Source organism: Ambystoma mexicanum, chromosome 2q, assembly GCF_040938575.1.
Source record: "Ambystoma mexicanum isolate Mex_15411 chromosome 2q, UKY_AmexF1_1, whole genome shotgun sequence".
NCBI lineage: Eukaryota > Metazoa > Chordata > Amphibia > Caudata > Ambystomatidae > Ambystoma > Ambystoma mexicanum.
In genome coordinates, this window is record NC_090924.1 from 1,073,343,153 (window position 1) to 1,073,358,429 (window position 15,277).

Consider the following 15,277-nt stretch of genomic DNA (forward strand, 5'->3'; position numbering starts at 1 on the left):
TCGGCATTTACAAAGCATTCCAGTATATGGAGCTGGCGAGAATCTTCCCCAGACTCATTCTAAAATTTACCAGAGCAGGAGCCTCATTCAGAGCTCGTGCTCATTTTATTGCGGAAAGCTGACATTCTCCCCTCCAGTTTCCAGTACCATCATTTTGAGACGGGGAAAATACCTTAGGGGAAATGTCGTGCTTTCCAGCAGCAAAAGCTGCTAAAATCTCTCTTCCTGGGGGAAACGTTCTCCAGTCGCATTGCTAGCATTTCTCAAAGGACTGCCGCTTTTCTAATTTAAGATCATTTTCTTAAACTTTCATTAAACTAGAAAAGTGTTGCTGCAGTCTGAGAAATGCCATGCTTAAAATGGGAACGAGTGTGCTGTGTTGTTTAAGGCAATGTATCGTTAAAGAACGCCACTTGTGGCTGGTGCAAGAAGGGTGCTCTGGCCTCTGAACACACGTGAGGTGGTTGGCAAGGCTGTTGCCATGCAGTATAAACCACGGCTTTGCAGGAATGGCGGACTTAGTTTATTGGCGTCACTCCCTTATTACTTCAGAATACATGTCCTCATGGAAAAGTGTCTGTCATCTCAGACACGGCACGTTTCCATTATAACACGTACCTCTGAACAAGGCCCTACGGTGCCATCAGCTGGGGTAATGGGCTTTAAAACCATAAAAACGGACCCTATTGTAGTAGGTTATGCAGGCCAAAAAAGACACATTTTTTTAAAAAAGCATGCATGTCTGGTGCCTTGGCTTGAGTGTGTGCATTCCACACACAGCAGCTTGTGTGCACATCGTCTAGTAGCAGTTCCTGTGTACTCACGCACACACCAATGACTGATTTGGATACAGACAACTTCATTTAGAGTGCAGTGGTGGCAAACTGTGGTGGGAACCAGAGGCGTAGACAGGGTAGGGTCTGAGGGACAAGGCCCACCCAAAATCTGCAAATGCCCACTCAGCATGTCTGAGTGGGTGTTGTGATGCCGACTCGCGGCCTGCGCGCGGGGGCTGGCGTTACGCGGGTAGGCCGCGCGGCCTGTGGCGCAGCTCCAGCGGGAGCTGGCAATAACTCACACCCACGCTGGATAACGGTTTGCCTGGAACTGCCTCCCGAACGCGGGGGCGGGGCTTTTATTAAGGACGCCCTGCGTCACCGCGTAGCGGGACGCAGGGCGAAACATAACATTCCTCCTTTATTATAAAACAAAACAAAACACATAACTCTAACAGCCGAACAACGGCCAAGTCCAGCATAAGCGCTCAGTCTTCAACACTCAGCCACCTTGCCATTGGGGTTCATGGCACTATTGCCCCAGTTGCCACACATAGTCACTTAGCTTGGCTGGCGGTCTCGTCGTTGTTCTCAGTGGGTATCGTCCTTCGCGGGGGTCCTTCCCCCTTGCTTCAGACTCGGTTCCATCGTCGCTGTTCGGGTCCTCGAGGCCAGGTTCATCCACCGGTTCCCAGCTTCCATCCCGCGCTCCATCCTCCTCAGGGATGGCCTCCGGCTCTTCTTCGCTGGGTGGATTGTCCATGCCTTCCCGATGGCATTCCTTATCAGTCCATAGTGTACGGGGTATGGCTTTGAACCATGACGCATTTCTCGTCACTTGGCGGTTTCCTCGTGTCACAGTGACCATGGTTCCATGCCGGTTGCTGACGGTCCATGGAAGTTCCTCGTACCTTGTGTCAAGTTTTGACTTGGAAGGGTTACGTAGCATGATAACCTGGTCACCCACTTGATGATGGGACGGCCTCGCTCTCCGCTTGCCACTCATGTGTTCGTTGGCATCCCTCCTCCTTCTCTCGGTGCGTTCCTCGTTCACCGTGTCCGGGGTTCTGCTTGGGTGATGCGGGATCGAGGATCTGATGACGGTGCCGAACATGAGGTCCGCAGGCGGTATGCCGGTTGTACTGTGAGGCGTGACCCGGTAATTTCGGAGGAATCGGAAGAGGTCAACCTTCCAGGGGCTGGCGTTAGCCTTAGACACTCGGAGTACCTTATTGATAGTCCGCATAAATCGTTCTACGTCCCCATTTGCCTGGGGGTGTCTTGGAGTGATGTGGTGATAGTTCACATTGAGATCCTGTAGGTACTTTTTGAAATCCTCTCCCGTAAACGGCGGGCCATTGTCGCTTTTGATTGAAATGGGTAGTCCATGGGTTGCGAACATTTTCTCTAGGGCCGGAATGACCACTTCAGCTGCTGTGGACTCAACTATCTCAACTTCCGGGTAGCGGGAGTGGTCATCGACGGCCACCAGCAAGTGGAGGCCCTCCCGGAGCTTGCAAAAGTCAATGCTGATGGCCTCCCAGCGAGAGCGGCCCCGTTCTGCCGATATGAGGGGTTCCGGGTCTGGCGGCCCCCCTGTTATCTGACAGGCTAGGCACGTGGTGATGAGTGTCTCGACCCGCTCCTCGATCTGGGGAAACCATACTCGGTGCCGAATGCGGGCTTTCGTCCTTACCAGTCCTTGGTGTCCCTCATGTGCTAGGGCCACTATTCTGTCCTGTAGTTTGAGAGGGATCACGATGCGGTTTCCTCGAAGTAACAGTCCACCTTCCGTGACTGACAAGTCTTGCCGCACTGTGAATATGCCTGACAAAAACCCCTTTGCTTCCGCTGTTCTGTTGTGTGTATGTCTCATGAAAGTCTTCCAGTCACCGGACAAGATGGCATCTTTCACCAAGTCGCAACACGGGTCCTGGTGCGTTTCCGCCTCGATTTCCTCGATGCTCACCGCTCTGGGCCTCATTGCTCGCACCACTTGGCATATGTGTTCCTCTGTTTCTGCCGCTACTTGGATCTCTAGTTGAGTGGCCTCTCGCGGATGCCTGGATAGAAAATCCGCCGGGTTCCCGCTGCCTGGTTGGTAGACGAGGTTGAAGTCATATTGCTGGAGGTGCAGTAACCACTTGGTTATTCGTGCCGGAGGGTGTGCTGAGGTTCCCATGAAAATTGGTAGAAGGGGCTTGTGGTCCGTGATCGTCGTGAAGTGACGTCCATATAGGTAGAGGTGAAAATGCCGGCACCCCCACAGCACGGCGATGGCCTCCTTTTCGATGTGTGAGTACCTTTGTTCGGTCTCGGTGAGGGCTCTCGATGCATACGCGATCGGTCTTTTCTCCCCTTCCCTCGTGACTTGCATTAGGATGGCTCCGAGCCCCACGGGGCTGGCATCTACGAATAGTTCTGTGGGCAGTTCAGTATTGTAGTAGGCCATCTTGGTGTCAGCTGAGAGGGAGTCCTTGATGCTTTCGAACGAGTCCTGGCATGTTGGCCCCCATTCCCACTTGACGTTGGCTTTCGTGAGTTCCCGCAGCGGCTCAGATAGTGTGGCCAGGTTTCGGATGAACCTCCCGCAGTAGGTGGCCATGCCTAGAAAACTGCGCACTTCCGTGGGTGTCATCGGAGGGCTAGCCGCCTGGATGTCTGCGACCTTCTGCGGGTCCGGGGAGATGCCTGTGCTGCCAAACTTGTATCCGAAGAACGTGATCTCCGCTTTGAGGAATTCACACTTTTCCCGATGTATTGTGAGCCCAACCTCTTGTAGTCGGCCCAGTAGGGCGTGAAGCCTCTTGATGTGTGTCTCTTTGTCGGGGGCGTAAATCAGAATATCATCGCTCACGTTGAGGACACCAGGGATGCCCCGGATGACCTCCTGGATGGTCTGCTGGAACACCTCCGCAGCTGATGATATTCCGAAACTTAGGCGTTTGTATCTCCGCAGCCCCAGATGCGTAGAGAATGTTGTTATGTATCGAGAGTCTATGTGGAGTTTGAGTTGATGATACCCCGCCTTTAGGTCAATCTTTGAAAATATCTTCGACCCTGTGAGGTCAGCCACAATCTCGTCGATTGTTGGGGTTATGTGGCGTTCCCTTTTAATGGCGGTGTTGGGGAGGCGCATGTCTATGCAGATCCGCACCTTTCCAGGCTGCTTGGGCTTCCGTGTGACTACCATTTGGGAGACCCACGGTGTGGGCCCTGTGACCTCCTCAATGATACCCGCTTCTTCCAGTGCCTTGAGTTCCTGCTCCACTTGTTCTCTCATGTGGAACGGCGTTCTCCGGTGCCGGACGGCTTTCGGCTGCACAGTCTCATCAATATGCAGTTTGATGGTTTTGCCTCTTAGACAGCCTATGCCTTCTTGCAAGTCAGGGTATTGGTTAAGCATCTGCTCGATCTCCATTTCTTCGTTGACATGGCAGATGAATTGGACCACTCCCAAGTCCTCCGCTGCGTCCCCACTCAGGAGGCTCTCAACACCTGCCTTCACAACATAGACTTTGGACCATAGTCTGTTTTCCCCGTGTTCCAGCGTGGTGCGGAACCTGCCAATTACCGGCAGGGGCTTTCGACAGCCGTATGCATAGAGCAGAGTGTCGGTGCTTTTCAGCTCTGGTGGAGGACTTAGAGTCAGGAAGATGCTCTCAGGCATTACGTTCACCGAAGCGCCTGTGTCGATGGTCATCTGAACGCACTGATTTTGGATGGTGACCATGCATTTGCGCCTTCGGGTGGCTTTTCCTCGAGGTCCACGGTCCTGGCATAGTGCAGACACCAGGTATACCTTCCTTCCTTTCCTGTCTGTGTCCTTGGAGGGGGCCTGCAGCATTGCCGAGACATCGTCCCCTTCATCCTCCGTGGAAGAGCTGGCCACTGCGACCCTTCTGGCACTGGCTTGCTTCTTTTTCTTGGTCGCGATCTTCTCCGGCTGGTTTTGCTGAGGCTGTATGGGGGTGTCCGTTGATCGGCATACCTTCGCGTAATGGTCCTTCCGGCCACATGCCCCACACGTGGTGCCTTGAGCAGGACAGTTGCGACGGCCATGTCGTGGGCCACCGCACCAACCACACTCAGTGGGTCCCGGAATACGCGGTTACCACCTGTTTTGTCCGTATCCGCCACTGTTGTCGTCTCTCGAGGATTGTTTGTTGGCGATGCGGGCCACCATAGCCGTGTTGAGAGCAGGTTGCAGCCTGTGTAGCGTGGCCTCCATATTGGCCGCTCTGGTGTGTGCCAGTTCCCTCTGACGTCCTAGTTCAAGGATACGCTGTAGGGGGATACCCCTCTCGCTGAGTATCAGGCGCCTCAGTTTTTCCGAATGAATCCCGTTGATGATCTGCCTCCTGATTTCCCTCTCCACATTTGTGAATTCACAGGACATGGCTAACTTCCTCAGGCGGGTGTGGTACGCATCAAGGGTTTCCTCCGCTGTCTGTAATGTGGTGCAGAAGAGAAACGTCTCATAGTCTGGGTTTAATTGAGGGAGGAAGTGATCGGTGAGGGCGTCTTTCGCGCTTCGGTACCCATCCAGGCCATCATCAACGTTCAGCGAATTGAAAATGCGCAGTACCTCATCACCCACACTGAGTAGCAGGTGTGCCTTCAGTTTCCTGGGCGCAGTGATCTCTTTGCACTCCATCGCCATCTCGAACTTCTGGATCCATAGCTGCCATCTGGGTCCGCATGACGACGGATCCGTGAATGGGTCAAACGGTTGGACCAGTGTCGACGAAGTGCCTTGAGTTCGAGGTGGAGGCGGCGTCATGGACAGGTTTGCCGCAATTCTGGACGGCGTGGAGGTCCCAGGCGTGGATGTGCCGGCCGCCATGCTGGCGTGTACCTGATCCGTGTTGTCGTAGGTGCCTCCGACGGCCACCAATGCTGTGCTGCGTCGTCTGCCTGCCTTGGAGGTGCCGCCGTGCCCAGGCGCCGTGTTGCAACTCCTGGCCTGGCACTCCCCACACTCTGTGGTGCTGCTCTCCTGTGTTGGATGGGAAGAGCTGTGGTCTTGGAGGCAGAGCGCATGAATAGATGAGAGAAAGAGAAAAAAAAAAATTTTTTTTTTTTTTTTTTTTTTGAGGTGGGGGGTCACGTGTGTGATGGCACCCCCACCGGGTGTCCAAAAATTAAGCCACGATGGCTGTATGTCGTTGTGGTGCCTTCAGAGCACCGAGCTTATTGTGGAGCTCGTCTCTCCTCGTCGCCATTGTTGTGATGCCGACTCGCGGCCTGCGCGCGGGGGCTGGCGTTACGCGGGTAGGCCGCGCGGCCTGTGGCGCAGCTCCAGCGGGAGCTGGCAATAACTCACACCCACGCTGGATAACGGTTTGCCCGGAACTGCCTCCCGAACGCGGGGGCGGGGCTTTTATTAAGGACGCCCTGCGTCACCGCGTAGCGGGACGCAGGGCGGAACATAACAGTGGGCATTTGCAACCGCCATTTGCAACAGCCTGAGCAGCAGGGTTGGCTCTCCGGGAAATCTGCGCATTGCGCAGATGAGCCGGAGAACGGCCCCTGCTGAGTGCATGTCATGAACCAGGAAGCTATCTCTGCTTCCTGGTTTCTGTCTGTGCAGGAGCGGAGGCCTACAGAGCAGCTGAGGAGGCGGAAGCGTGGCGCGTCTGCAAGGAAACAGGCAATCGGAAAAAAAGTGTTTTTGTTTGTGTGTATGCATGTGTGCGAGGATTGTATGTAGGTATGAATGTATGTGTGCATGCTTGCAAGGGTGTGTGTAAGTGCACGCGTGTCTGTATGTACATAGGCATGTATGCAAGAGGGTTTCTGTAAGTGCATTCGTATGAATGAATGCAGTGTGCAAGGTGTACAGTGCTGCGAGGACGGTTGTGAATGAGAATGCTGTATCAATGTTCTGGGTGCTTGTGTGACTGACCGAGAAACTGTATGGGTCTGTGACTGGTGGATGAATGTGTATAAATGTGCATGAGTTTGTGTGTCTGTATGTGTCTATGTGTATGTGTGTCTTTGTATGTGTGTGTGTCTGTGTATGCGAGCCTGGGGTCAGGGGAGGATCATTTGGCCTTGAACACTTCTGAACAGGGCCATGGCATGTTTAACTGGCGTGTATGGGTGCAACAAAGCCAAACTGAGTGTTATTATTTGAAGGAAGGTTGGTGTAGGGGAAGGTACTACACCATGAAAATGCATTGGAGACATCGTCTGTGCATTGTTGGTGACTTGGCTCTTTTAATGAATCCCCCTTGAATGGTTTGGGCTCCCTATCTATGCTTTGCCACTCCAGCGCATTTAGAACAACTGCACGTCCCTCTGAAGGCTCCCCTTGGTGCCATGCTCACTGTCTCAGGCAAATAGATGTTGCTAATAGTTTCAGAAGGAAAATAGCAAAGGTGCAATTTGCACAGTAACTCACTGTTTTACACAACGGGCCATAGCGTGGTTCTGCTTCAGGGGAGGAGGAGCTGTTACTCACCCGCGCTTTGAAGCCTCAGAGGACTATCTGCGCATGTCCGACTTGTGTTGCTCCACATCTGTGATTTTATTTTGGTGCCAATCTTGTTGGTTGTATTTTCACTAAAGGTATTCCCATCAGCCAAGGATATTATTCGCACTGCATTTTCCAATGGGGGTTTGCCATTATAAAACGCTTCTGTGAATTAGGCCCCAAGTCGGGCGACTGTATTTGCAGTATGTTCCGCTACTTGTGGAAGTTACCACCAGTGCTTCAGCTGACTTTAAATCCTGCGTGGGCCGCTCGTGTCCATGGCACTGCGTTTGGTTTTGGGAGCAGCGCATGTTTTTCTTCTAATCAAAAGGAATCTCGCGGATGATGCTGACGGTCTTTGATGACCTCGGTCCTTGAACTATTCAAGGAGTTATTATAACTTTGTGGGTAACTTTGAAGCAAGAGATGTTTTACTGATACCACCTGTCTAATTACTATGATATCCGCAGCAATATCGGTGGAATTACAAAGGCATATTGCTGGTGGTAAGTACCCCTGCATTACAAGGTGGACTCATTCTGTGCAATATCTCCAACTTTTGCCTTCACCTAAAGGGTGGAGGTAAAAATTGTTCCCAAAAAATCCTCTGAACTGTATAAAAGTTTTCCGCTGCAGAAAGGGAGAACAACCTTTTTTCACAGGACATTGCTAGGAGGTGAAAAAGTAGGCATCAGTAATTCCCACCTTCTCATACCCTTTTACCATATAGCGCCGAGATGGGTCAATGGCCACCCTGTTCTGTATTATAAAAATAGGCACCCCAGCAGTTTCATCAGCTACTGCGCATACTGCATTGCGATCCGCATGATAAGGGTTTTTAAAATAAATAAATCATGCAGTACTATCCAATGAAATTCCAGCAGTGGTGGAGCCCTGACTCCCAAGTCATTCCTGCCATCATGGCCGTGAAGCCGCAATTGGGTGCCGCCCCTAATATGAACGATGATAGTCCTCTGGGTAAACAGAAAAGCAGGATTCCCTGTCTTCTAGATTATGGGAAACGAAGACTAAAGAAGCAAATCTAGAACAATGAATCAACACATCAAATGAAACAATTTCTAAGAAATACAAAAACATTTTTTTCAATTCATAACCATCAGCATTGTATCATCAATACATTGGATATTAATACAACACATATACAGACATGTGAAAAACGAATGACAGATCTAACTAAATGAAACTACCTACATATTACATCCACACCATACACAGTCAAGGCTAACCCAGGTGGCCCAATTTAACAATAAAAAAGGGAGAGTGCAAATATACATCAGCACAGAAAATCCCAGATTCAATATTTAATCCAGTTTGAACAAAAATGTAGCAAACGGGAAACAACATTAATTCAAATTGATTGTCTTCTGGTTACTTCGATGTACACCGACAGGTTTCGATGTTAACACATTAATTGAAACGTCTTCATCAGGGAAAGAAGGTTTAACAAAACAAAATGTAAGCCACACATTATTACGGGGCTTTTCAATTGGTTTAGGATATCATTCAACACATTTGGGATTCCTCTTCAATGAGCATGGAGAACTGAAAAGGATATAGGCTAGCAGAGGCTTTTTTCCAGGATAAGAGGCCAAGAACTCACGCACATGCACAAAAGGTTGTGTTCAGATAGGTGGACGGAATGGGCCATGAGCCGCTGTGAGGGTAGCCCTCATGGTCAGAGTTGCAACAACCACCTGGCTGCTTAATAAAAGCTGTGGCAGTCACTGCATTATCCTGTGTCAGCCCGAGCGACTGCTGCCTGCTTCACCGGGTTATTTAGTCAAGGCTATCACAGTCTCTGCGTTAGTCTGTGTCGGTTTAGAGTGTAAGGGTCAGTTTAGGGGTTGGACACAGGACACAGGAGGATCTTTTTGTTAACATCCTGACACAGGCGTTCATTTGTTTTATTGAGGCAGGGAATCCCCTCTTAGAGTTGGGGATAGCTTGGATTCCACCCAACCCTCTAATTATTTTGAAAATAAACATCTATAACCAACACTTAGCATGCCGCTGTGTCTGAGTCTTACTCTTGTTCCTTTACAGGGATCACTGGCCATCTCAGGGGTTCAATAGTCCATGGGTATTTTTCTGCTCTCTCTGCAGGGCCAGGTGAATACATGTTGTACCACATGGTGATCAGGATGATCAGTGGCTTGGATCTGGACCTTTTACTTTGGTTTTCTTTTACTTTCTTCGCTGTACAATCCCCCTCCCCGTCTCAGTGCAGCTGGATTCCTCAGATCTGGCTTCCCCTCCCTCTTAACAAAATGCATAGGGTAACGAGGGGCTATGCCTACATGTTTACCTGGTCACATAAGGTGGAGCTATGGAAGCAGAGGGGATGACTAATGTTACAATGTAATGAGGGTCAAAATTGGCAGAGGGTCATGCTTTGAAAGATGGCTTTGGAAATCGTCTGGGACAGCCTTATCTAATGGGATTGTCTCCTGACACATGACTACCCACCTTGTGTGGCACCTAAGTGTCCCCCTCTCCAATGGGTAGCTTGTGGGTAGAGCCTAGGGATTCTTCTCATACTCTTATCTAGACAAGATCAGGCAGTCTCCCCCTCTTAGTCTAGGGCTCTTGTGTGGGTGGGTTTTTCTCCTCTGTACCTGACTCTTTTTTAGACAGTAGTAATTGTAACCCCTGAGCCAAGGATCATGCTTCTGGGCTTGGTTCATAGGCCCTGCACAGGTTCTGAAGGTTTCAGAATTCTGATTTGCTCGGGTGGCTCTGCAGCCACTTCCTGGATCCCGACTAGCACCCCAGCACGCGACTCTCGCGCTTTTTCTTTTGTGTCCTCTGGTTCTTTCCAGCTTCTAGGTCAATGGCCCCAGCAGTCTCCTTGCTCTATTCTCTCCTGCACGTCCTAACTCTCACAGTGTGGCCTATTTGGCTTAGTGACCTCCTGCTCTTTATGTCACTTTATTTAGCTTGACCACCTCAGACCCCTCCACCCCTCTTCCTTTAATGCTCCACTCACTGCTATAGCAGAGACTCTCTGGAATGCTGTCTTAACTCCCATTCTACTGGATTGCGTCTCGCTCTTAGTATGTCATTGCGTAGCTACTAATTGCTCCAATGAGAGCTTGGAATCATAAGTCGGTTTCACCCTAAGTCCGGGGTTCTGTTATTGGCGTATGCTAAATGGTTCCATCTACTTAGGAGGATATCCCTTTTCCTTGTGTGTACACTGGTGTTGTGGCTGCCCCAATGGATTGATTCTTCTTGTGTCCCAGCTATCACAGCCTGATGGTTTGATATGGCTTATCGGCCATCTTGGGTGAACGGTGTAAGTGTGATGGTAGCCGGGAGGGTTTGTGCCCCGGCTGTTGCTTTCTTCAGTTTCGTGCATGGCAAAGGAATGCTTCATGCAGAGTTCTGCGCCAAATGCTGTCTTGTAAATGATCCCAAATGAAGTGGCCGGTAACTAGTTAACATCTTATGCCTTATATACCTTCCTTGGGGCTTATATTTTCAGGGTTTCTTCCCCTTGCCCCCACTCCCATCTGCATGTGATCTTATGGGGAATTCCTCCTCCTTTCTCATGCAATACATGTCATGGTGGGTCCCGCGCTGGAAGTCTCCCTGGAGGCGTGATGGATGGCAGGTTACATGGAGCAACGGAGGAGAGGCTGCGGGGTCCAGCCTATACCACCTCCAGTGGTGGCATCACATAGCAGGCGGCTTCCCCTGGCCTCCAGACTTACGCAGTCAGACTGACGCGGTCTACCGCCGTTGTCTTCCCAGCAGTGACTATGATATTGGGAGTATGTGCAAATCTGAGTTTCTCACAGGCATCTCCTCATTTGCTGTAGGGCACATTGTTATGAATTAGGATGTAAACATGTACAATGGTTAGAGATATCTTCTTACCTCACTGTAATGCATGGTCACCTTGACTGTCCCTCAAGAGACAAATCTACACATTTTTTCCTGGATGTCCACATGAACCACATCTAACTCTACCTCCCCCTCCGTTGTCTTGATGCTCCTTGAAACAACATTTGGCTGTAAGAGCGCATTACTAATAATTAAATAATTAAATAAATAAATACATACATCACAATGAATCCTGATTTTACATAGATGGTGGATACATTGAAAGGGTTCCATGTAATAATGTCCCCTCAAAATGTCACCATGCAAAAAAATCGCTGAAAAATTGCTGTTTTTTGTGGGGACATTATTACATGGAACATGCGAGGGACACCCCCACAAACCCCAAACCATTTTTTTTTTCAATGGGAGCAAGGGACATCCCTGCAACCCCTGCTGCCCCTGTCCCTATATATATGGTCACCTATATAATGTCGGCACAACCTTTTCCCGGCGACATTATATACGGCGACCATATATATAGGGATATTCTTACCTGATACCATTGAAAGCCTGTTGTGGGTGGAATGCTCGAGGACAGGACTTGAGGACCCATGCTTTAGTGTTCCTTTCTAGCCCTCGCCTTTGTTTCTGGACACCCACCTGCATTTAGACTCCATTAACTTCTAAGAGGGCTCTGAAAAGAACACTCTTTTTTTGAGTAAATAATAAATAAACATGTTGAAATGTACTACACAGGCCAGTCTGTCCGAAAGGGCTCCCATGCGGGCCAGTCATTGCAATGCAGCTCCTGTGCAGGTCACAGGTCTCCATGTGGCTGGGGTTACCTCCACAAGCACAACAAACCAGTCTCAGATTTGGTCCGACAACAATATTTTGAACGCTTCCCGTGAATAATGCAAAAGAAACTTGATTCTGTCGCCTCTGTGCAAACCGGTTTGTTTGGGATACCGCGACTGTCGCTGTGCTTCCTGCATCCAGCTAAAGCAGGCAGCACGCCTCTGCGGCTCAGGCTTTTCATCAATATTTTAGGTAGTGCTGCTGACGTGCCTGCTGCTGCAGAGGTGCCAGGTAGTAGGGCAGTGTTTGCAGGGGGACGGGGAGAGCTTATCTGTACGTTGCTGGATTAGGTGTAAAAATTCAGTATCGAAGAAGGTCCATAGACAGGTGTGTTTCCCCCCAGGGCTCATGCTTGCTTTGGAAAATGCTGTAGATCTGACTGGGGCATAACATTGTCTCGGGCACCAATGAAAAAGTGGCCCACGGTTGTAAATGGGAATTCTTTCCTTTTGTAACGCTGTTTGAGAAATACCCAAGGGGGAGGTTTTTGATCAAATGTGATATAAATTGTACATTTTAAAGAATATTTATTGAGCAACGCTGCTCAAAACTATTAGCCGCATAGTGAAATAACGCATCAAACTGGCCCACATTGGCCAAAAAAAGTGCCCCACTTTGGCCCAAAAAACTGGCCCACACAAGCATTTTGCGTTTCTGATTCGGCCATGGGCCTATTGCCCTATAAACCGGTCTGAGCCTGATCTTCAGTGAGTGAACCAATGCCAGAGAGGGGGTCTGCAGAGGGCAGGCCCATTTAACTCCCCTCATCCCAAGCACAGCTTCTTATTGGTCTGTCTTTGTGTCATGTTCTCTTGATGTACGTATGCCGCGCACCGCTGCCATGTGCATGGTCTCCGGGCGCCCTTGTGCATCTGAAAAGGAAAGTGGGAGGTGGGTCCTTAGGGGAGGGAAAAGTCAAGCTTAGCTGTGGGTGCGTGTAGAACCAGGAGCAACTGACGTCTATGTGGGTGTTTTTTGCTGTGCGCACCCATGGCACATTGTTTCCAGGTGGGTGGTGGCGGGTATTTAACTTGTGGAGGGTGTTTGAGTGAGTTGGTGAGGTTTGCATGATGATTCAAGATATGTGGGATTCGGAGGATTTAGGGGGAATGTTTTCTCTCTTGGCGTGGTTGGTCAGTATGTGGCGAGTGAGTGTGGTTGAGTAGGAGATTGTTAGTGGGTTGTTGACACAGTATTGGTGAAATACAACAGAGAACAGTAAAACAATATGATCGTCCTTGATCTGTCTTTATAATAGGTTATGGCATGTTGCCGGGCTGTATGCCGCAGTGCTCTGCCATTTGCATGATTCCCTTGGCGTTCTGCAGCATCTGTAGTCTGTTGGGGCGGTTTTGGCTAGTGGGGAAAGAGGGATAATGCAAGCTGGCTTTGCTGTTGTGTTGATGCTTGCAGTTTGAAGCACCCAGTCCTGTGTGGGGTCGGCTTCTGGGAGGCTCCTGTGGAGAGCACTTGAGGCAAGTGCGAGAGGCATAGCAGAACCGTCTGTGCTTGTGTGTCACCGTGCTGCGAAATGTTTCAGCCAGTGTCTCACATTGCACAGCGGCGGGATTGATTACTAATTTGATTGTCGCTTCTAAAGCGTAATAGGCATTGCGTGCTTGCTTGGAAAGGTGTGCAACCTGAAGGAGCGCGGCGAGCACTCTCTGGCTCGGCCTGCGTGCTCATTGTTTACCCCACTCTGTGCTCGGGCGGCCACGCCCAGGTGAAGTGCTGACATTGGATCCTCGCCTCACGCTTGCATACTGGCTTCTGTCCCCCCCAGATATGTGTCACAAAGATGTCTACACGCAACTGCCAGGGAGTGGACTCGGTCATCAAGCACCTGGACACCATTCCCGAGGACAAGAAGGTGCGCGTGCAGAGGACGCAGAGTGGCTTTGAACCCTTCGAGAAGCCGGCCAGCCAGGTGAAGAGGGTGCATTCCGAAAACAATGCCTGCATCAATTTCAAGAGCCCCTCCTCGGGGAAGGAGTCCCCCAAGGTCAGGCGGCATTCCAGCCCCAGCTCGGTGAGTGCTTCTCTTATTCACTGCGCCAAAGCGTGCTTCGCAGCTTAAAACACTGGCTTTCACTTGCTTAAAACACATTCAACACTTAAGGGATTTTTGATCCAGCTGTGGTCTTCTGTAATAGACGTGTTAATGTAAATATCGAAGAAGTTGCAGTACTCTAGGGAAAACAAAAACACAATATATGTTGTTTCCAACCAGTCCTAACTTCTTCCATAAGATAAGTCTATTCATGAAGTGTTCATGTGCCAATCTGTTTTGAATGGACATTGTGTGCTGAAAAGCCCGGGTGGCTGCAACCTCGTGCTTCTTACTTTGAACAAGTGCAGAATTGCACATTGAAAAATAAAACATGTTCTTGTATGGATGACCTGTTGTTGTAGTCAGCTTTCGGTCATGAGATGGTGCCATACTCCCAAGGTGCAGTGATTATCGTGATAACGCTACCAAGTCCGCCGTCCAGACCCAGCCGTGTCACCCGGGGTTCCTATCACAATGTAGCCATTCGTTTTCCAACTTAAATACAATTGTTAATCACCTCGACACTTCGTTGCTCCAGAAAAATAGTATTGAGTCCTTAACAAATCGTCGGCAAACGAGTTTGATTGCACTAGCTGAAGACTTGATACAACTCCGGTGTGCAGTAATGGGCAAAAGAAAGATAGCTCAGCTAGTTAGTTGCTTGTGAGAACCGTGTTCAACCTGCAGGCCCTGGGTTCAGCTCGAGGCAGCACAGACCTATCAGATCCATGAATGGAATACAATTGGCCTGGGTAAGAGTAACATATGTATTTACAGAACTATAAAACTGCGGTAAAAACACACACACATATACATATATATTCAATGAGAAAACTTTGCTAAGGGGACGTTATGGTTACAAGTAAAACCGAAAACCCCCAGAAATTCGCCAGTTATGATAAGATAAGCAACCATAACTCGCGCCACCACCGTGCACTGCTAAGATTAACACCCAAGGCATCAAAGATGACATCACAAATGTCATCACTGATGACATCACGTATCTGGGCCACTTGTTTTTGTTTACTGACATATATAGGGCAGGTGCTTTTGGTCAATAACAGTCAGAATATTAAAAGTGAAAAAGGTGCTATATATCTAGATGTTAACATTGTCATATGTTTGGTCTCAGCTCATGGTGCACATACATGGGGAAATGAGCAGGCCTCAAACACACAATTCATTTGTATACATGAAGATAAACTTTAATGTCATTTACATTTTCTGATGATGCTGTTTCTTCTTCCTTTCTTTAGTTTCCCTGTATGT

At 49.5% G+C, this 15,277-nt stretch overlaps 1 protein-coding gene across 5 annotated transcripts in view; it reads left to right on the top strand.

Moving 5' to 3' along the window:
• CDK14 (cyclin dependent kinase 14) overlaps window positions 1-15,277 on the top strand; it is a 2,372,392-nt gene that overhangs the window by 771,421 nt on the left and 1,585,694 nt on the right. For all 5 annotated transcript variants that reach the window (XM_069648415.1, XM_069648417.1, XM_069648419.1 and 2 more), the window contains one exon: window positions 13,742-13,987. In XM_069648415.1, coding sequence (XP_069504516.1) covers window positions 13,742-13,987 — 246 coding nt within the window. The remainder of the gene's footprint in view (window positions 1-13,741; window positions 13,988-15,277) is intronic.